Below are 22140 nucleotides of genomic sequence, written 5' to 3' on the forward strand. Positions count from 1 at the left end.
AATTTGCTATGCCCATCTGAAAAAATTTACATCCATAGCATTTTCTAAATTGCTTTCTTGTATTTTTCCTTCATTTTGATGGCTTTGAGAATCTACTATGTTCTCTATTAAAATACATGTTTCTGAAGCTGAGTACTAAGTACTTTATCAATTTGAGCAAAGGAAGCCTCTACATGTTGTGATTCTACAATCTAGGGCATCCTTGTAGTGTGTTACCATACTTTTGAGATTGTCTGTCAAGTAGAGTATTCTTTTATGAAGAAAGAAAGTGTTGGGAGAAGTGCAATGTACAGGAAAATTTCAGCTATCATACACAAACTGACAGACTGTTGAGATGAGTGGGGCTGTTCTGTGCCAGTAAGACCTGTCTTTAATGTCTGTCAGTCTGGGTTGGATTGCAGTCCTGGAAAAACACTAATCAAATAGACAAGAAAGTGCTAGTGGTAGCAGGTGGGACATAGCTGAAGAACAGTTTGTCTACATGGCAGAGCTGTTCCATACTTTTCTCCCTTGAGTGCTAAATGTAATCTGACTTTTGATGGTTATCTGGAAGGGGCCTGCAGGATGACCCATTTTAGAACTTGGTATGTGGTCTTGGTAGAGAATGGTAGGAAGACATGCAAGATCAGTAAACCTGCATTCTGTGGTGTCAGTTTCTCTAACTGTGGCTTCCATTTTGAAGACAGAACATGTATTCTCAGCCTTCATGAAAATCCCTTTCAGTCTTGGGGAATAAATTGATCCTAGAAATTAGCTGCTGTATTTCAAACAGGATGTCAAGCATCAGTAGCAAACATCTTTTTAAAAAATTCAGTTTCACAAAACTGAAAGAATCAGTCTTAAAAACTAGGAGTAATTAATCTAAAAAGGAACAGCTCTTTCAGTCTGTTCTGAGAATGGAACAAATAGAAGCTTCAAAGCCAGTAAGTGTACAGATGAGTTGAAGTAACCATCTTAGAGAGCTGCCCATGCAGTTTATTTGGAGATGCTTTTTTCAGGGGAGAGGGTGGTGGTTTGTTCTGTTTGGGTGGTTTCGGTTTGTTTTGTTTCAAGGTTTTTATTTTGTATTGTTTGGGAGTTTTTTTTGTTTGTTTGTTTTATTCTTTTGCTTTTGTTGGGGTTTTTGAGGGGGTTTGGGGTTTTTTTTGGATAGGAAACAGTAACTTGAAAAAAGGAAGGAAAGAGTAGCTAGGTGCCTTGTGTCTGCTGTGTAAGAGGCTTCAGGCTCCAGCTGTCTTCTCTCAGTGCTCCCTGAGTAAGCCCAGTGGAGTTTCCTATTTCAGGGGGCACATGATAAATAGAACACTCAACACATTTGTATCGCTCTTTTCTTTGCTTAAACACTGGGATGTCTTACACCACTCACCATACGCTGCCATTCCTGTCACTGCTGACTAGAGTACTTCAACAGTGTTCAGCTCTAGGATAGGAAACTGAGGCAGTAAATTGTGTCTGTAGCCTTTATGTTCTCTCTTACTTGTGGGAAGTCCATCCTTCAGTTGAAGCCAGCTCACCACCCTAAGCAAGTTACTCATCATCCTTTATAATATTATTACAGCCATAGACAACTTCTCCCCTCAGTTTATTATAAAAAGGACCTCCTTTGTACAGGTTCTGGCTAGATTATGAATTCAAGTACTTCTGCTTACTTAACAGTGGGTCTCAAACTTGTAGCTTAAAGACACTTTGGCTCTAAAGCTATTTGAACTGGTTTCTTTGACCTAAAACATGCTGAGGAAAAATCAGCTTGCTTGGGTTGACAGGAGTGATTGTGAAAAATTACCTTCAGAAATGCAACTTGATTCAATCAGTTTTGCAAGTATAGCAAGTATACAAAGTATGTATTTGCAAGTGTGAAAGGATTTGTTAAATTTATTTGCAAGGAATACAGAGTACTGTTGCTGCTTTTCTGAGGCAGTTAGCTTTGCACAGGATAAAAAACAGATCAAGAAAACTTGATAGGCAAATTGTGGTGAAGGAGGAAATCTGACAGCCAGTTTTATGTGAGCTGGATACACAAAGTGAAGAGTGTCAACATGTTGGAAGTCCATAAAAAGATACTGATCCTCAACTTGTTAAGTGACGCATTTTTCCTATATTTATATGGTGCAGATTTCTAGATAAATAAAGCTTTTGTGGTGGGTTAACCCAGACTAGTTGGTGGGTACCTATTGACACCCTCCTCTCAGCAGACCAAGAGGAGAAAATAGAATGAGAAAATTCATGGGTTGAGACAGGGACATTACTTACATGTACCCACAACAAATGAAAGAAACTGGCCTTGGGAAAGTTAATTTATTACCAATTAAAAGTTGGTAATTGAACACTTTCCCCCAACCTCCCCTTCCTTCCTGGATTTACTCTCCTACCTTCTCCCTCACAGTGGTATGGAAGAACTGGGGATGGTCTGTTGAGGGTCAGGTCAGGGTCAGTCTGTAACATTTCCCCTCTGCTTCTTTCCACTCCTCACTATTGCCCTGCTCCAGCACTCCCGCATGGGGTCCACTCCATGGGATGGTCTCTCATAAACTGCTTCAAAGTCGATCCTCCTCTTGCTGGGGTGGTCCTTCAGGAAGAGACTGTTCCAGCGTGGATCCCCTGGGGGCGACAGTTCTTGCCAGAAACCTGCTCTTGCGCGGGTTCTTTTGGGCTGCAGCTTCCTTCAGGGCTCATCCATCCACCTGCCTAGTGTGGGTGCTGCCTCTCTGGGTATCTGCTCCACAGTGGGTTGCAGGTGGAGAGCCTGCTTCCCCATTGTACAAAAGAATTGAGCTGCTGAGCAGTACCGCAGCAGTAAGAGGCAAGAGTGTTGTGTCATTTGTGTTTACTTGCACAGAGCCACAGGCTGCAGGGAATCTCTGTTGCAGTGCCTCCTCCTGCTCTTCCTATATAGGCCTGGCTGCCTGCAGGACTGTCCCTCACTCATCTCCCACAGCATTTTTTACCCCTTGTTAAATACATTACAGAGAGGAGGCAGCAGCTTGGCTGACAGGCTTCCCTGTGTCTGTTGGAACTGGCACTGTCTGACACAGCCTCCCTTGCCACCCAAACCCACTACATCTCTTTTCACAGCAGCAGTTGGATGTAACTCCAAAGATGGACTAAAATAAGGTAAAGGTTTGATTCCTTCATCCTGTAAAAAACAAGATGCAGGAGTATAAAACACAATCTTCATCAGGTGATTTGAGAGCTTTGTCTCTCTAAGATGGCCTACCTGAATGGCTTGAAGTCAGAAATAGTTATTTTTCACAGGAGTAACTTCAAGTAAAGTTGAATACATTTTTCTTTTAATTACAAGTATAACAGCAGTGAAATCAAAATACAAAATTACCACATAAGATTTGCATAGAGATAATTACTACTAAAGAAGTACAAACTTCTAAAATTTCACAACTAAAAAGATTTACCTGCTAAACAACAGTAGCACAGTAGTAAGATATGACTATTAAGAATGTTAATGTATCAGTTAATGTATCTTTTACTTGCACAGATCCAAAACCTGAACAGCAGAACGCTGACCAGGATGGGCTTGGCTTACATCATTACCACAGAACCACAGAAAAATAGTAACTTGAAGCACAGTTTTTATTTCTTTTAACATAGATTAAGCAGGTTTCTTTATCATAAAAAAAGCTTTAAGTATTATCCCCTTAAAACAATAATGAATTTTGACGTCAGGTCACAACAGGCTTTGTAAGTATGATAGACATTATCTGTAACCAGTAGCTACAATGCAGAATAAGCTTAATGCTGGGACTCAGACTGAGTTTCTTTCCTCTAACTTCAGTCTCAGTTTCGACTCTTAAAATGAAGTTCAAGTTGCATACATTAATAGCTCCAGCTTTCCACATAATACTCGCAATTATTGCACTTGTACTGGTTGTATTGGCTTAGTAAAGCCATTCTAAAGCAACAGTTTAATATCTGTACATTTTAAAGCACTTGATCTTATCTACAAAGGAAATAAAGATGATAAAACCACAATTCATTTAAAACTTAATTGTGAATAGTCTTAATTTTCAGAGTTTAAATGGATGTGGATTTAGTAACCACTGGAAAAGCAACAGATGCTGTAACTACCCTACGATAACTAGTTTGGTCCATGTCAGTAATCAAATGATGTTATAAAAAATAAACTAGTTTATCATGTATAAAATGAGTAATGTTGCATTTTTGTTCAGATTGCACAGTACAAACAAGCTAATATCTAAATTAATACTGTTACAGGTAGTTATTACATAGGGACAGCAGCTAGAAAAAAATAAGTACCTCAAAGCAACAGACTTCTGCAGCCAGGTTTTCATAACATTGTATGAAAGTTAAATATGTCTTAGTTAGAAGTATGCATATTATAAAATGTTTGAAAAATGTTTAAGTATGAGCTGTTAAACTAGTTTTCCATAGCAAGAGTATATGATGATTATTTACATTTTAAAAATGCATTTATCAGAAAAGAATTTACAATGAAATAAATAACCTTCAGCAGTCCCTTAACCCAACTATAAGATCTGTTAAGTGGCAGTAAAAAACAGGTAAGCCACCTTGTGTCAGTGTTAGGTCAGTAAAGTATGCCTCATCCAGAAAGAAGTGCAACTCTGCTTTCACTTTACTAGTCATCTAGAAACATGCAAATACGTATAGGTACCTCCAAATATGGTACAGTCTTGAGTATTTGTACAAGATTATTCACAAAAACATACAATATATTTTACAGTCCTTTAATACAAAATATCAGTATCAAACCAATCCGAACTGCATTGATCAGACATTTATTAGGCAGGCAAGCTGCAAAGAAAAGTTTTTATATTTAATCCCCTCTTCGCCTTTTAAACTCAAGCAAGTTATAAGTAGTTTCTTCAGAACTTGGTGGTGTAAAGGTACTGATGAACATTGGCTGAATCTGTCTCCATGTGTTCACTGTCTCTCCAACACTATTTAAATTATCAAAATGTAAAGCTGCAGTCTGGTGATTCCATCAAAAAAGAGTCATGTCTCCTTTTGAAATTATTAGATGAAACTGGTGTTTAGTTATCCCCACTAAGAATTTCAAAGATTGAAATATTAAAAAACCAAAAAAAACAAAACTAAAAAAAGAGTTCAAATCCAAAACACAGAAGCAGTTCTAAGAGCTGGTTTGCTTCCTTTCACACCTGATGCTTGGGAAGTTGTTCACCTTCCATTTAAGACACAACACAGTCATAACTGCTTTCTTGGAATGAATCTTCATCCTCTGTCTTAGCCTTGTCCTCTTCATGTCTGCTTGCACTGCTGCTGCCAGCATCACTCTGAGGATTAGTGCCATGGCTAGATGAATTCCTGCTTTCCTCAGCTCTTGGGTTCACTTGTTCGGGAACCTTAGAAGGATTCACTGGCTGAAACGCTTCAGGTTGTACTTGCTCTTCTACTATTTCATTTAGTTTCTGGATCTGTGGTTTGATGATACTTAGAAATGGCTTGTACCCAGGGCTAGGAAGAGAATGGGACAGAACACCACGAGTGGATTAAAATTAGTATTTCTGTCAGGTGGCTGAAAAGCAGAAATGCTTTTAAATAAAGAGAAAAAGGCAACCTTAATCAAACAATAAGAGTTGGAAAGGTGGTTGCCTTGGGTTGGTTTTATTTTGGTTTGTGTTTTGGTTTTTTTCCGAGTTTGATTACAAGTCTCTGAAGTGAGGTTTCAACTAAGGTGAAGGTAATAACTCAAAGTTACTTCTTAGGTAACAAACTATCTACAGCTTAAATGAATGTGCACCTGGAAAGCAAGGCTTACCAATCTGTAGAAGCCCACTTGTCAACAGCATCCAGGCCAGTCTTGATATTCTGATAGACTTCTCCATCAATATCAGAGGACTGCATGATACTGAAAACCTGGTTGATAACTGAAGATTCTCTGAGAATAAGGCCTATGACAACACACCAATCCAGACATCCTGCTTCCATGAAGATATGTAGCAAGTACCTAGATGGAAAAAAGGCTGTTTATTTTTCAACTCCCAAGATAAAAATTTCAGTGTGATTGTGTAGATTGTTTCTTTCTCCGAATGCTGCATGCCAGCAATTCTCAGTCTCAGAGGGACACGTCATGACTTACCGCAGTTGCACCTGTGATTTGTGTGGCCCTTTACTGGCCAGCTCTAGAGAGAGCTGCTCAAGTTCTGACTGAGTTAAACTTAGACTGGAGAAGTTTTCATCCACCATTGTCCAGTCTCCATCCACCATAGAACTTGTTTCAGTCAGGTCCGTTGCTGAACCAATGCTGCATTCATCACCTATCAAAAACACTCAGAAACATAAGGGAAAAAAGAAACTACTTACTTTAGTAAGATTCAGAATTTCTGAACTACTTCCTATAAAAACTGACCAACAGTAATGCTTTATGGTGTATCACAGTTACTTCAGGCATACTGTCTGTCCTGCTTCAGCATTCTTCTTGTCACACTGGATGGTAGAACTACTGTTGCAGGAATGCAATAGTTGTTCTATCCAGTAAAAATAATACAGGAGAATTATTAACAGTAAGGGATCCTTGGTATGTGTTGGCAATCATCATAAAACCACCAATACAGTATCTTGCATACTATAGTCCTAGAACTAAGTCTAAGAAGGGTTACAGTTTGTCTAAACTTCTGCTTACTAAACTTCTAATTTTGTTAAAATGAAGTTTCAATATTAAATTATTTTCTTCCCACAAAACCATGCAGATTTTGAATGCTTTGTAATGTAACTATTTACCTGCACAAATTACAAAAATAAGTATTTCCAGTAAAAACATGAAGAGCACATGCACTAACAGTATTTTAAAAGGAACAGTAACATCCAAGCTAAAACCATTACAGTGGTGAGTTACTTGATTATCTTCTTGCCCATGAACACCAGTGCTGGATTAGTAATTTGTGAAATTGTTATTTGAATTCAGCTTGCAATGCTTTAAAGGCTATTAATTTAGTTTCTTTATAAATAAGCTGCTTCAAAATGTGTACCAAAGTCCATTGAACACAAAGGTCTTCATCCAGCTCAGAAAAAATTCCCAATATACTTGTTAATAGAAAGAATAGTAGTGGCAGACAGCCACAGTAAAATCAGTGCAATGAAAAGAGACTCATTTTCTTGTAGTATCCAGATTTTTAAAGAACACGAGAAATAGAAATGAAAATAAAACGAGACCATACCCAAACAGACAGAGAGGCTCTCCAAATGCTCTGAATCTCAGAGAAGGCTCTATGGTCTTAAATTAAGAAATTGTTTTATAGTCTTAAATTAAGAGATCTACTTAGATCTTTGCCCTAACAGAGTGGAAATCATGATTTAGATACTGTTGAAAATGTTGCTCTATGCTCAGGGACAAGAGGAAGTATAAAAAAAATTAAAAATAAATTTTAAAAAAGACTAGAATGGTCTGACAAACTTTCCCCATCTCTTTTTGTGTTCAGAAGAAATACTTTCTCTTCCTATTTTAGTAAGCTGATCATACATTGCAGCTTTTAGAAAGCAATTTAAATAAAGCCATAGGAAAAAATAAAACTATATTTCCTCAGCTTCCTCATTAAGTAATGTATCTAATATATTTCTTAAGAAATCCAAAAGCACAAAGTTCATGCAATTAGAGCTGTCCCAACCCTGCAAGAGGCTGATCCATGCAAGAGACAAAGAAACAAAAACCCACAACAAGCTAGGACAGTCTTCCTAGCCAGACTGAAAAAATACTGAACGTCAAGTTATCACCACAGACAGAAACTTCAGCAAATACCTATTTCATATTCTACTTCATATACTTAGAGATGTACAACATGGGCATTAACCTTCTGTTGTAAAAAATTCAGTTCACTTTTCAGTAAGCCCTTTCTTTTGTTTTTCCTGAGTTTTTCTTACCAGCAGTTGAGAAGCAACAATATAGCAGTGACAAGCAAATATCAAAACATAAGCAAACACTTCACATTTTTCCAATGAGCAGACAAAAGGAAGAGTGACTAACCTTTACTTAGCAAAGGAGAAAGGAATGCATCTTGCATGTGTGGTCCATGGGATGAAACAGTGTCAATCTCTCTCTGAGAAGAGCTGATAGTACCAAGCCAGCTGCGACTCCGAGGTGTGTTTGAAACCCCTGTGTCCATTTCCATGTTTACAAAGGTGTCTGCAGACTGAGATTTTAGTAGTTGCTCCCCCACAGCTAAAGAAATCAAAACACACCAAGGAAAAATCATGTAAGTATCCAAAAGGAAATTTAGAGTGTTCTCTCCAGGCACTTCAGGAAGCTAAAACTTGCATCTAAGTCAATATTCAGGAGAGCTATGAAATACAAGGGAATGCAGCAAGTTTAGGCATTTCAGGAATTTCTGATCAGCTTTTTACACGAGCACTGGCATAAAAGAAGTATGATGTAATAAGGTGTTAGCATCAACAGAAGCAAATAATGATGCTGCTACTAAAAAGAGGACTTGGCAGCCAATGTCAGCCTTGCCATATGGAGATAAGGTAGGAAGTATCAACTTTGCAATAAGGAGATAATTTAGTGAACTCAGAGATCAGTAACATAAAGGACGTTTACAGCAGTCTTTAAAGTTCTTGCCAGGTAACAAAGTAAATTTCAAACATTTGGAATGTTACTATTTAATTTTTAAGAAGTTAATCAAAAGCTCATCTAGAGACTACAAAAGAATATTGATTTTAGTAATTTTTGGCAGCAGAATTGACACTGGAGTAATATCCATGTTCAGTTCAACATCTGCACTGATGTCAAATTCAGTGCACCTGAGAAAGCAGGAGATCTCAACAGAAATGGTAATAACACAAGAGATACTGTCTATGCTAAACAGAATCTCTTCAAAAAATACACTCTCTGTAAGAAAGCTGTGCAGGTGGCAAGCCTCAGCCTGCTCTTACCTTGGCTGAACAGAAGCAGAACAGAATGAGATTCACAGATTGCATGATTTCTTCTCATTGCATGAGAGAAATCTAGTTCATATCAAACTCAGATGTTACTGTACCTGTCTTGTACTTTCCATTCTTGAAAGGTGAATTAATAGATGAAGCTGGTATAACTGGAAATGGCCAGAGGAAATCCTTGTGTAGCTTTTTCAAAGCACACACAAAATCCTCCACACGGGCAGCTCTGGCTCGTTCCTTGCACAACCAGCCGATCAGCTCAAAGCCCAACTGTGCAGCAAAGCAGCCAAGGTCTTTCAGCTTGATTTCCTCCAGCAGACGCCGAGCATGCCGCCAGAGCATCATGTCAATGTACATGTTCTCAGCACAGTCACTGTCTTTACTCCACCTACACAAACAGCACAGAATAGCCAAATCAACACTGATAAAGCTGAGTCACAAAGGCGGTTGGCCACAACTGCAGATCACTGAGTGACCAGCAGAAGAAGCAGTAGAAGGGGAGCTTTCTATCTAACAGCAGAAGCAGTTTCCATCATTCCTTGCTGTTTATATTCTCTAAAAGATCCTACTGCCTCAACAGGTAGGTGTAATAAAGGATTTAAGTAACAACAGCAGCAGTATTTATAGAGCATAAAACTATTAGCAATACAGAAGAAAGTAAAGAGACATAAAAGGCAGATGACACTGCAACGTTTAGAGAAATAGTTAAGTATTGGCCTAAAACCCTTCCTCATCAAAACCTTTAAGATAGAACTCTCTAGTAAAAATTACTAATTCAGAATTTATTCTAGGATTGTTTTAAAATTAGGATGGGGAAAAACACCAAAGAAAAGATGATAATGAATTTCAGTTCAATACTACTTCTGAACTGTAATACCTATCAATATCAAGTCTGTATAAAGCAGCTTTACAGGGGTTCACCCTAAGGCGTAAAAGGTTCTATTTATAGCTTGTAAACACACTGCCGGATCAAGAGGTGCATGGTAGCAGAGCGGTACACTGTGATGCTGCGAACTATAAGCTGTTCAAAATTTATTTTTCAGCAAAACTGATCCTTTAAATATGAGGCATGTGATCTCACTAGCTCCTTAAATTACTACACATGTAAACCACATCCAGTGGTTTCAGTCTTTTGGTCAGCAATAGCTGTATGAGCATGCCTGTGTATACATACAAACACATATACATATATTTACATCTGTGAGAATATATTATCCCAAGAATGTTATGAGACACAAACAATATAAAAGTTGTGCAACTATAAATGTAAAAGATGTAGAAGGAGATTATAACAAATACATAATTTATTCCTATAACTTAAATTGGTAAGAAAGTTAGTCCTGTACCTAATAAAGTGAGGAAGGAGAGGACATTACCTTTTTCCAGATGGGCCAGAGGGCATACTCAATGTTTTTGTCAAATTAAATTTGCTATGGAGATTCTCTGCTGATTGGGATAAACTAATGCTGCGATGCCTGAAGAATTCAAAGCCACCACTTGAACTAGGTTCCTAAAACAAAAAAACAAAACATACATTCAAAGGACCAAACATCATATATAAACTGAAGATTAATCATACAAGGCTTGATGGACAATATTTACTTTTCTCATCACAAACCTGAGTTGTTGGTGTAGCTGGGGGTGTTTCTGTCTCTCCAGAGCCAATGGCTTTAAGAAATCGAATCATATGACGACAGAGATCCCACTTTCCCTGCTCTAAGGCAGTATTAAATAGGAGAGTAGCATGTTGTCTGCTAACTGCTGGAACCTCCATATTCTGCAAGCAACAAAGCAAAATTAAGTGATTTACTATATAGAGCATCAGAAATTCTATTAAGTGAAGCCACACTGCTTCACATTCAAGTGTACCGAAGATTATAAACAGCAAATTTCATGCTTTAAAACAGTAACTACTGACAATGCATCATCTTACCCTTCATAACTGGACATAGTATTAACAGAAAACTGTTAAATAAAAAACCTGTTGAATTTGCACAACTTTGATATGACATTAATTATAAAATGCAATGTTAGTAAATATCAGCACTCTTGCAATATATTTGGTGCCATTACCTGTAGGATAATAAGGTAAGAGGCAGCTGTGTCCAAGTCCTGGGCCATTAAGCACTCTTCAAATAAGTCCTTCGGGTTTCCAACAGCAGCAAAAAGGTAATTCCACAGGGCATATTCTGTCTTCCTAGCACAATGAACAACTGTCTGCAGGAAGAGGGGGAATTCTGTAATGAACTTCGCCACAGTGGGAAGGAGAGGGTCGGGAATGGGCTCCCGCGAGGTAGCTTCTTCTTCCAGCACTTCATGAAGCATCAGTTCTAGTACATGAGGAAAGTATGGTAATGTGGCACAGGAGTGGGCCAAAAGCAAGGCTTGTTCACCGAGGTTCCTAACCAAGAGCTGGCGTAAAATGTGATGGAGGTAGATCTGAGAGGTTCTCTCAACAATGGAGAAAGGAAAGAGAACCTCTAAGTGTTCTCTAGCACTGCTTTGAGTGTATAAACAGTCATAGAGCACAGTGTCATTAACAGCACCAAGAACCAAGGCATCTTCAAACAAAACTGCCAGTGGGTATATGTTGATGTGGAAAGGCAGCATGATCCGTCTTGATAGAAAGGAATGCGGTTTTCGATGATCTCTGGGAAACAGGGGAAGCCAGACTTTCATACCTGCCCCACCACAGCTGAGCCACAGAGCCTCCAGTAAGTGGCGTTTCTGTTTGTTAATCCTGCAAGTAGTCCATACATTTTCAACAGACTGGGCTAGGACAACTGGAGCACAAAAGGGCAGCTATTCAAAATGAAAAATAAAAAAATTTTAAAAATCAGTATCCATTATTTCTTTTATTTTTACCCTATTCACAAGAACTCTATTTTTCAGCTAAGATCTACTTTTTCTAACATGTCATTCTTCTAAGAAAGAAGAAAGAAATCTGCTTCTCTCTTATCTGCATCCCAGTATGTGACAAAAGACCACTTAGTACTTATGTTAACTCAAGACGTTTCTTTCATTTTTTTAACCTCCTTAATACTTAGTCAGGAAGCAGAGAGATAAGAATAAAGGTGAAAAATAAAAACCTGCTCTCTGCTTGCTCAGTTAGCCCACAAGTCCAGCCTAGAACTGACAAATCTTTATCTGAACTTATAACCCTATTTTCTTCATGTCTGGACCATTCTCTTGCACTTGCTTCTTCCATCACTGACATCTTTCAAGCCATGTGCAATACTCCACATATATTTACTCACATGCTTTCTTTGATTAGGATTATTATCTTTATCTCTTATCTGGGGTCCAGATCGATCCCTTTGCAACATGATGAGTTGTCCTGCTAAGTTAAGCATAATACTTTCAGCTTCACAAGCCTACAGATAGAAAGAAAATTATGCAAATTATTTAACCTTTCTGAATGATAATTTTACTCATAACCACAATAAAAACCCAGAAAAAAAAAGTGTAAATTATGTGCCACTTTACAGAGATGACTAACAACTTAATTCAATATAGAAGGACTAAGAAAAATCAAGAACCAATTCTTGTGCATAGGACTAAGTACTGGAAGGTTTCTTATTTACCAGACTCATTCCATGTGTTTAATATGGACTTTTTCCAACTATATGTCTTAAAATGGCAATTCACCAGTATTCTAAGAAAAATAAAGCTCTGTATTTTTATCAACATCATCACAGTATGATTGCCAGTATCTGACTGCAAAGACTAACACTGGTACACAACCCAAGGGCTGAGCCAAGAGTTGAGCCATACTTGTAGAGCATCTTGAACTTTTATTTAGCTGCAGCTGGAGAAAAAATGTTTTAGCAAGGCATGGCAAGAAAGCAAAGTATTCTACTCAGTTAACCCTACTGTTTTCAACCCTGACAACAAAAATCCAAGTTGTCTTTGCATATGCTTTCAATGCTCTGACTAAATTTTGAAGTTAAGACATGAACCTTAACATCTTAAATCATTGTTTGGCTGTTGGAGATTTGACAGAGTGCCTTACAGGGTCATATGCCATCTTTTTATTTTTTCTATTTATTCTTTCACTAATGGACATGTTGTAATGAGAAAGGTAATTCCTAATGCCATGGATTGCTCTATTTTTTTAACTTTTAATACATGACAGAGCAACGTATCCTTGACAGAGTTAAATGTAATTTGTTCCCCAAGATTTGGTCCCAGACTTTGCGAAGGGAAGGTATGAAATAAAATCTAAACTCTTACTTCTCCTTCCACCCCCTCACCCCCAATTCCCATATAAATTGTCTATATAATGAACATCAGAAAAAAAACACGTTCTGGGTTTTACCTTATGGAAGGGCCACTGATTTATGATTGCTTTATCAACAAGGTAACCATTGAGGAGTAAGCTAACAAATTCAGGCACCAATTCTACCAAATTTTGAGACCTGTTACCTGCTGAGGCATCTTCAAGGTGATGCCAGTCTCTGTTCTCACTGATGTCAACGTAACAGACACTACAAGAAAAGGATGAGGAATGTACCGAGACATGGACACTTCTTGAAGAATTTGGATACAGGCAGTAGGATTAAGACTGAAAGGAAAATGACTACATTTAGAAACTTTACAACAGTACTTAACAATAACTACCTTGAAGCAAACCTAATAAAAATAAGCAACTTAGCAAACAATTTACAGAACAAGTGACATTCCTTTAATTTGGAATCAGTAGAAATGCCCACGTGTCTACTCTATATAAAGTTACCAAACAAACCCAAACTGGATTAAGTATATTGATACTTTGGGAAATACAGCTATGAATGGGTAGAAGACAGTATCAGATATTTCAGAATATGACTCTTCATTGATCCTTCAATGAGACAGTTCCCAGGTTTGGATTCTGTTGGGAGCTTTTTTTAAAAGCATTGAAAATATTTTTCTCTGAAGTTTGTAAACAACTTGCTTTTTTCTACCACAAAAAGGTCCGTCCTTGCTATAAAGAAGATAACATAACTGTGAGAAAAATCACCTACTTAGGCATTTAAAAAAAACCCCTACCTCTGAATCTTTATCTCCTCCTTAGATTAACTAATCTTAACTATCTGAGAGTATCTGGCATATCTTACATTGCTACTTCTTTTGCACTAAAATAATTCCTCACCACCACACCAAGACCAAACCTTTTATCTCTTCATCTTTGCAAGCCTGCTGCCACCTTCCCTTCACTAATTACTGGTCCTAATTTTAGAAACATGTTTTTATTTTAAAATATTCAAATATGTGTGTGTCTTTTAGCACCTTTTTCTGCTATTTATTTTCAGTTTTCAAGTTCCTGTAATTTAGGAACATATTTGTTCAGGCAGCTGGAAATGTGCATACATCAGTCACTACCTATCTCCACACCTAATGTGCCTAGCAGCACACATGCAAGTGACAAAACTCAGGAACTTGTGCATACAGATAACACGTTACCATGGTATTTTAAAAATCTGACTTCACCACTTATCAAACACCTTTGTATTATTGCAAGAATTTACTCAGACTGAGAGCAGATCTACTGGTACCTTACTGCAAAAGCAGTATAGTATATAGTGAAATAGTGATATAGTCATATAGTATATGTAAATAGTGACACTCACCCATCAGACCTCCTCTCAATGCTGTAAAGGCAAATGGAACAATCTGCTCTGAACAGTATCACAATATCCCGGAAGACACTCAGCAGTAATGTGTTTGCTTGCACTTTGGTGATGTGAGCAAATGCATTGTCAAGGTTGGATGTTCGCAGGTAGATTCTCAGCTGCAAGGAAAAAGACTAGTCTGAATACAGGTTATGCTTGCCAACAACCTAATAGTAATTCCACTTCTGGTTTTTTTTCCTTGTTGTGGAACGGCTGTCAAGAATTTCTACCAAGACACATTACTGAGATTTTGTTTCATTGAGTATTTTATCCATTGGATTTTATTATTACATCTGAAGTGGTTAAAGCACAGCACAATTTGAAGTACGGAACAACAATCATAAGGAAGGAATTTCACTCACCAGTTTTAAAAAGCAGAGTAACTAAATCTCCTCTGCCCATATAGCTTAAAAGCTAGCAAAAGTGTCCCAAAACACTGTAAATAGGTATATTAGAACACACTTCATGTTAACATGCAAAAATGTCACGAAGTTTTCAGAACAGTGTGTAGATCTACTGTCAGCAGAAAACAGTTTTTAATAGCAACAACAAAATTTTTCTGCAAAGCATTACTTAGATATTCATATATAAACTCTGAATATGACCAAAACCCACCAAAGTTTAGAGTGCATAAACATATTTATAATACCACAATACTTTTCATGTTTATAATCCTACTGTCATACAAATCAGATATTTTAATCATTATATGTTTACTTTGAAGAAAAGAATCTCACCTCTTCCTGGTGATCATTTAAATTATAACATGCAAGAACAATGAAGTCATTCCACCATGCTAAGCCACCTGTTACCATCATAGTTTGCTCCTGAAAAGAAAAAAGCAAGCAGATGACATATAGGTATGTACTTCTATATACTTATACACACAGACATGTACATTATACGGGTAATTTCTAAAAGCCATGCATGATATCTATAAGGTTTACTCACAGTGGCCAGACTATGTGTATGAAGTTTTTAATGTTTAAAAAAACCAAAGTACTAAAGAATAGTATACGAAGGACAAACCTCATCCTACAAAATATGGTTCCACAGTTCTTTATGCTATTGGCATCCCTGAACTCTTTCAAATGTGTTTCTAGCCAGAATTTGCAAGCTTTACATTCAAAGCCACGTCACACAGACTCTCAGACTAAGACAAATGGAATAAAGTATCTGACTATATCCACTCAAATTTTGAATACTCTGCTAACACTCAGACACAAATTAGTGTGTCAAAACCGCAAGATCTGTATTTCAGACATTTTATGAGAAACACATGTCAAACCAGCATCCCAATCCCAAGTGTGTCTACAGGCTGTTTACTTGAAAATCATACTCTTTAATTTTCTCCAAGTCCCACATCCCAACAAATAAAATCCTCCCTGTGCACCAGAATAAAATTCCATAACCCTTCACCTGGGTAATATTTCCAAACAGCTTCCATTTTTTGGTGAGTAAAGAATAATGTGCAAAACCAAACTTGCCAACAACAGCTACATTCTGTCCAAGCTTGTCAATAGCTGAAAACTGTAAAAAAGAAAAAAAAAGTTAGAAGACCCTCAGAAGAGAACTTATTTAAACAATATATCCTATCCAAATAAGGCACCACAAGGCAATATAACATCAGACTCAAAACATGTAAAGTATCTTCATGTTTCATACTTTACTAACACAGTTTTCTTTCTGTAATGTCAAGTAATGATTTAATTTTCAGAGTTCACCCAATCCTAATGGGCAATTATATCTCTCCAATACCTCTAAATAAGCATGAACATATTCTTAAAATAACTCACCCGTATAGGCCAGTTGCTCTCTAGATATGTACTATGAATCTAAACAAAAAAGAGAGAAAACCAAAACCACATGACTACACCAACTACAATTAAAGTACTGATTAAATGTAACATCCTAAAGGGACTCGGACAATGTCAGTGGTTTTTTTTTTTTTCAAAACACCGTCATAATGGTATTCAATGTTGGAATTTTGTTTTTAAATGCAATTACTGGCCCCACACCAAAAGTAACTGATGCCTAAATGTTACCCCGTTTTTAATACACAAAATAGCAAAATGCATTAACAATATACACCAGCTAATACTGTATTACAGATTAATAGCCACCATTTGCTCATCTCTCCTCCCAGCTACTTCCCTCTCCAAGAGAATCTTTTACAGGAACATAAAAGTTTTGATAAATACAGTCTTCAGGCAGGACTTTCAGTATAGGAATGAAATTTCTAATCCTGTCATAAATACACACCAACATATTGAAAAGCCTTCTTATGAGAGAACTTGACTGCAACATGTCACATCAAATCTCAATGCTGGATTCCCCACATCACATGGGATGATACAAACCCAGCTTCAAATTCCAGTGTCTGATCTGACACTAAGGTAGGTACTCCTGAGATCCAGCCACTGTCCTTTTTCATAGATATGTTCCTCCCCACCGTAATTCTAATTGTTTCAACTTTACAGAACAAAGACCACTCTCTTCTACACTAGTTTCAGAAGACAGAAGAGCTACTGGAACAGCTAAAGTAGAAATTCAACAGTATCTGAAACCTGTCTTACATGCCTTGAATCAAATAGTTTTTAATACTACTGATTCATGTGCTGTGTGAAGAACAAAACACTGGAGACCTTTCAGAAACAACTGTTTAAAAGAGTGCCACCAATTCAAGCATGTGAATTCAACTTTTACAAGCACAAAGCACATATGGGCAGCCAGGACCAATTACCTGTACAACATGCCAATGCCGGTGTCCTAGTAAAGTGCTTAAACCCTGAGAATCTAAACTGCCATCTGAAAATGGGCCTCTTTCCCTGCTGTGGTTATGTTCAGAGTGTGCCGAAGTATTTCTGGGACTCTGAGTCTGTGCTGCATCTCCACAGTTCAAATATAAGCGATCTTCTCCTTGAAGGAGGACTTGCTCCTGGTTACTCTATATTAAAACCAAACCAAAAGAAAAGAAAAAAAGCAACTTTCAATTCCATATACAGAAGAAAAAGGAAAATGCATGATCAATGTATTAAGACATTCTAAGTAAACAACATGAAAAACAAGTGTTGAGGCAGTTCTCAGTGTACTAACAGGTTTTATGTTACAATATTGCTTAGCAGTATTTTCACAGTACCATTTTAAAGGCCCTATGACAAAAAAGAAAGACAACTGTAAAGGCTGCAGAACAGACTTAAAATCTGAAAGGACAAATCAGAGGTCACATAAAACCGGAACTATGATCTCAAATAAGGATGTATTTATCAACAAAAAAACTCACCATACAAGGATTAACAGTGAGTGCACTCTTGATGAACTGAAACTGCAGAATACCAAACTGTTGGGCTTCGTTATTTGCATTTCTTTCAGGTTTCATGTTTGAAGAAGAATTCCCATCAATAACCCAGAGATGATACCCTTCTGATCCCCAGGTCTGAAGGAAAAAGAGTAACAATAATAAAATCCCAAACCCAACACTACATACATATATATATATATGTAACACTATATATTATCATAAAACAAGAACTACAGAAACTTATTGTAGCTGATCTTATGATACACGTGAGCCTGAACAAAAGCCACACATTTTGTTGTTCTAAAATGTATCATTATAGGAATAAAACAGTAAAATTCACAAGGTACAGTAAGAATTTAGCTTGATTTCCTGCCTTATGTAAAAAATGATTAAATGAAGTGTAACTATGCAAAGAAACCCACATAAGTAATGAAGACTGTTTAGCTCACAGTTTAGGGCAACAAACAAGAATTCCATAGAGCCAGGTATGAAACAATCCTGATTTCCAAAATTACACTGTCTGTTGTTCATCAAATTCAATGATATCAGAATTGCAGTCTTTGAAATTTTTTAAAAGGTACATTTAAAAGGTACTGTCATTGCATATATGTACCTCCACTTGGGATGCATGTTTAGAGTTGTCAATCTTCACAGCAATTATGTCATGATAAATAAACCAAATTGTTTTAGAAACACTGCACAAAATTCACCATGGTTTGTAAGAGGCCTTGTAGAATGTGTTTGAAATTTGTTCTAATTTAAAATTTACTCTAATTTATTCTATTTATTTATTGATTTTACAGACTAGAAGGACTGCCTTTAATGTTAACTAGTTTGTATCAAAAAGCAGCAGCTAACTTTCTCTGGAATTCATAATCTGAGTAAAGTTACTTTAACTGGCCAGCTAGTAATTTTAGAGAAATAAGGGAGTTTGCAATTAGTGTTAATCTGTGTCTCATTGCTCTTCGAAATATAGCACCAGATAAAAAAGAAAAATTAAGAAAAATGGAAAATGTTCATACTTAATATTAAAAGCAAAGGTAAGCAAAGGCATATCATGCATACTTCATGATCATGTTTATACATAAAAACTTCATCAGTTGTCCCTTTTTCCTTCAATGCTACGTTGCAGTTAAGAAATGTAGTAAAGGCATCTTACTATGAAAACTAATTAAGCAAAAGAAAGACAGTTTGATTTTCTGAAAATCTGTAATACTAAAATAATTTAAAACATTAAGAGCCATCCTATTACAGTATTTTTACATCCATATTTACCATGGAACTGATTTTTAGAGGGTCCTTTTTGGCACCATCAGATTGATACCTTAAAACCAGAACAGAATAAGTTTGAGTTTACAAATAATTTCATCAGAATAATAAATTAAATTCCTATCTTTATATTTTCATACGGTTCTATATTGAATCTCATCTCAAATGGTACAGCCTGTTTGATCCATAACACTACAAAAAATGCAATGCAACTCTCACATGTCTAGCATAAAATACATGAAATACAGGCACCGAGGGAATTTTAATATTTGCTTGCTCAAGCTTGCTTCTAGGGTAATTTTCTTTTACAGACAAAAAGACCACTACAAAATGAAAATAAAATAAAATGTTTTTGTCTATATATTTCCCCTCCCAAATATCTGCCAAAGATATCTCAATATCTAAGAAATCATAAAGGAAAAAGAGATTTAAAAAAGCCTAATTTGGTGAATTAATTTCTAATTAGATGCTTTCAATTAGAAAAACGAAGATTTCTAATAAACTCTTTACAATGTCATTAAAAATACTCACGCAAAATCACCTCCTAAGGTACAGATAAGCTGAGCACCAAAAACACTCCATAAGGACAAACCTCCACATTCCCAGGTCACCATCACAACACAGCTATCAGGTGACCATCTAATTAGTTTAACGGGTCCTGTTTTATTCCAAATATCTGTTTAAAAGCAGACAATAAAATACATAAAAACACTGAAAGTCCTTCATCGGGTTTCACCATAAGAGTTTACACAAAAATATAAGGAAGTAAATATTTGATTTTTCAATTAACTGATGCATTCATGAAAATGACCATCTCAAAATGAGTAAGTAGCAAACAAAGAACGGTTTCTTTCCAGCACATGTTTGGATTCATAAGAAACTAAGAATACAGGAAAATACGCCAGAAGTACACTGCTATAACACAAGCACAGAACCATAATTCTGATAAAATTATTTTCTGGACAATAGAGGCACTTAACACAATGATAAAACTTATGGATTTGTTTCCTAACTGAAAATCAACAGACATACACATTTTCAGTTGAGGATTCAATTTATCCACTTTGTATGTTACTTACTCTCAAGCACAGAATAGTACACGAAAAAATACACTGCAGTGCAGGAAGGATGCTGCATTAGTGTACCCTACATGTCAGTTGCTTCAAATTAATTCACAGTTCTATTATACTCATTATCAGTTTTGACAATAACCTCTCATTTCCTCAGGTAATTGAAAAGTAATTTCAAGATTAAGAACTAGTTAAAAAACCCCACAAACAAAAACCACAAACCACCTACCCAAACCCTCACATACAAAACATATCCAAAAGTTACTTAAAAATAAGTAACTTAAAAAGCAAGCAGCTAAAAGTGCAAAGACACAGGAGTTAATTATTACAGACAGGAATAAATACTATTCACATCAGTGATTATGCAAACAAATAAACAGAGGTTAACTAGCTAAGGATAAAAAATATACTATGCCCTAAAAACAGCTGGAAAATTCTAGCAATAAAAGTAGCTCACCAGGATATTGTTTTGGTGTCAGTTCCAATTTATGAGAAAACTGCATGGCACCAGTGGTGGTATCTATCGTGTAAACCTGCACAGAGCCACTGGAAGACATTACACGTGCTTTAGACTACAGACCATTTCAATTTCTTATCAGTGTCAAGAGGCTAAGAAAAGCTGATTTTTCTCTTATCAACAACAAATTTATCTAGAACAGTCAAAGAACTTTATGAAACAAATTTCTAAGATGCTTTCTAGAAGGCATCATATGACCCAAAACACCAGCCCTGGAATAACCAATGCACTAAAACTACTTCATTCTCTTAAAATACATATGTACCCACAATCCATGCACATTTATGGCTTCCAACTGCCAGACAATCCATGAGGGAAGGCAGTATTTATCAATGTCCAAGCTTCATCAGGGATATACTAAGATCAGTAAATTAAAGTAAGTATTATTGTTTCAGAAGAAACACCAACACACTGTATTGTTACTACAAACAAGAATACTAGTTCTTAAGAGGACAGATGAAAAATAAACCAGATTTCTTTGAGTGCTCTAAAACAAAACCAAAGTAAAATACAACCAATGAAAATAAAAAGCCGCACTCTAAGGCCAGCTTAACAGTATTATACTGAGGGGACCTGTAGGAGTAGTAAGCAAAATACCACATGCATTTCTGCAACATTTAATTTACATTAATGTTTAAGTTACTTAAACAGGCAACACTTTTCTTGACCAAATCAGTGCACAGAGAATTTTTCTCAGTTGAGTGCGAAGGGCTGATTCTTGTCCAATATCATTATGACTAAATACTTAAAACTGACTTTATAATCCTGCTTTGAGATTAGCTGGGATAGCAGCACCTTCCAATCCTTGATACTGGTCCAGCCACCATTTAATTATTTTTTTTCCCAGACCAGAACAGCAAACATAAATTTCAACTGCAGTTCAAGCAGACAACCATTTCTTTCCACCTCTCTCCTGCCTTCTTGACAGCACATTATGCAATCTCTAGGCAGAATGATTATTTTCATCTTTAGAGTTCTTGCAACACAACTTAGTAAGAAGTAACTACTAATTCAGCTTTATTATGAAATAATAATAATAATAATAATAATAATAATAATAATAATAATAATAATAATAATAATAGTAGTAGTAGTAGTAGTAGTAGTAGTAGTAAACAACTCCCCCTGCTCTGAACCAGCCATAAAAAACTTACTTGGCACATCCAAACGCCATTAGCCTGTACTTGTTATTCACTGCCACACAAGTTCCATCAACTACATCTTGTGCCCAAACACCATGCAGCTGCTGTAGGAAAGAAATTCGTAAGATTTTTTGATAAATAACGCTTTTATTAATAACAGTCAGCTTCTATCCATGTACACCATGTTACACATCTGTCAGTTGACCTTCATGATCTCAAAATTTCTATTAATGTCAAGATCAATTGACATGGCTCAAAGAAACAAAATCCAACAAATGCAAAACTGGTTTCATTCTTCATAATATAA

The 22140-nt window shown here is 36.5% G+C and overlaps 1 protein-coding gene across 5 annotated transcripts in view; it reads right to left on the reverse strand.

Annotated features, from left to right (window-relative positions):
• Positions 1-3265: 3265 nt before the first annotated feature.
• RIC1 (RIC1 homolog, RAB6A GEF complex partner 1) overlaps positions 3266-22140 on the reverse strand; it is a 46631-nt gene continuing 27756 nt past the window's right edge. For 3 of the 5 annotated variants that reach the window (XM_058826581.1, XM_058826580.1, XM_058826584.1), the window contains 20 exons: positions 21846-21937; positions 20632-20720; positions 19636-19780; positions 19111-19159; positions 17818-17970; positions 17278-17481; positions 16331-16369; positions 15954-16064; positions 15272-15361; positions 14493-14653; positions 13309-13447; positions 12141-12257; positions 10957-11685; positions 10502-10660; positions 10260-10393; positions 8985-9271; positions 7973-8167; positions 6092-6281; positions 5771-5959; positions 3266-5466 (listed from right to left, as the gene is read on the reverse strand). In XM_058826581.1, coding sequence (XP_058682564.1) covers positions 5181-5466; positions 5771-5959; positions 6092-6281; positions 7973-8167; positions 8985-9271; positions 10260-10393; positions 10502-10660; positions 10957-11685; positions 12141-12257; positions 13309-13447; positions 14493-14653; positions 15272-15361; positions 15954-16064; positions 16331-16369; positions 17278-17481; positions 17818-17970; positions 19111-19159; positions 19636-19780; positions 20632-20720; positions 21846-21937 — 3558 coding nt within the window. In that variant the 3' untranslated portion in view covers positions 3266-5180. Of the gene's footprint in view, positions 5467-5770; positions 5960-6091; positions 6308-7972; positions 8168-8984; positions 9272-10259; positions 10394-10501; positions 10661-10956; positions 11686-12140; positions 12258-13308; positions 13448-14492; positions 14654-15271; positions 15362-15953; positions 16065-16330; positions 16370-17277; positions 17482-17817; positions 17971-19110; positions 19160-19635; positions 19781-20631; positions 20721-21845; positions 21938-22140 lie in introns of those variants that run through there. The other 2 variants (XM_058826583.1, XM_058826585.1) reach the window with 2 other exon arrangements.

Source organism: Poecile atricapillus, chromosome Z (assembly GCF_030490865.1).
Source record: "Poecile atricapillus isolate bPoeAtr1 chromosome Z, bPoeAtr1.hap1, whole genome shotgun sequence".
In the NCBI taxonomy this organism is placed as follows: domain Eukaryota; kingdom Metazoa; phylum Chordata; class Aves; order Passeriformes; family Paridae; genus Poecile; species Poecile atricapillus.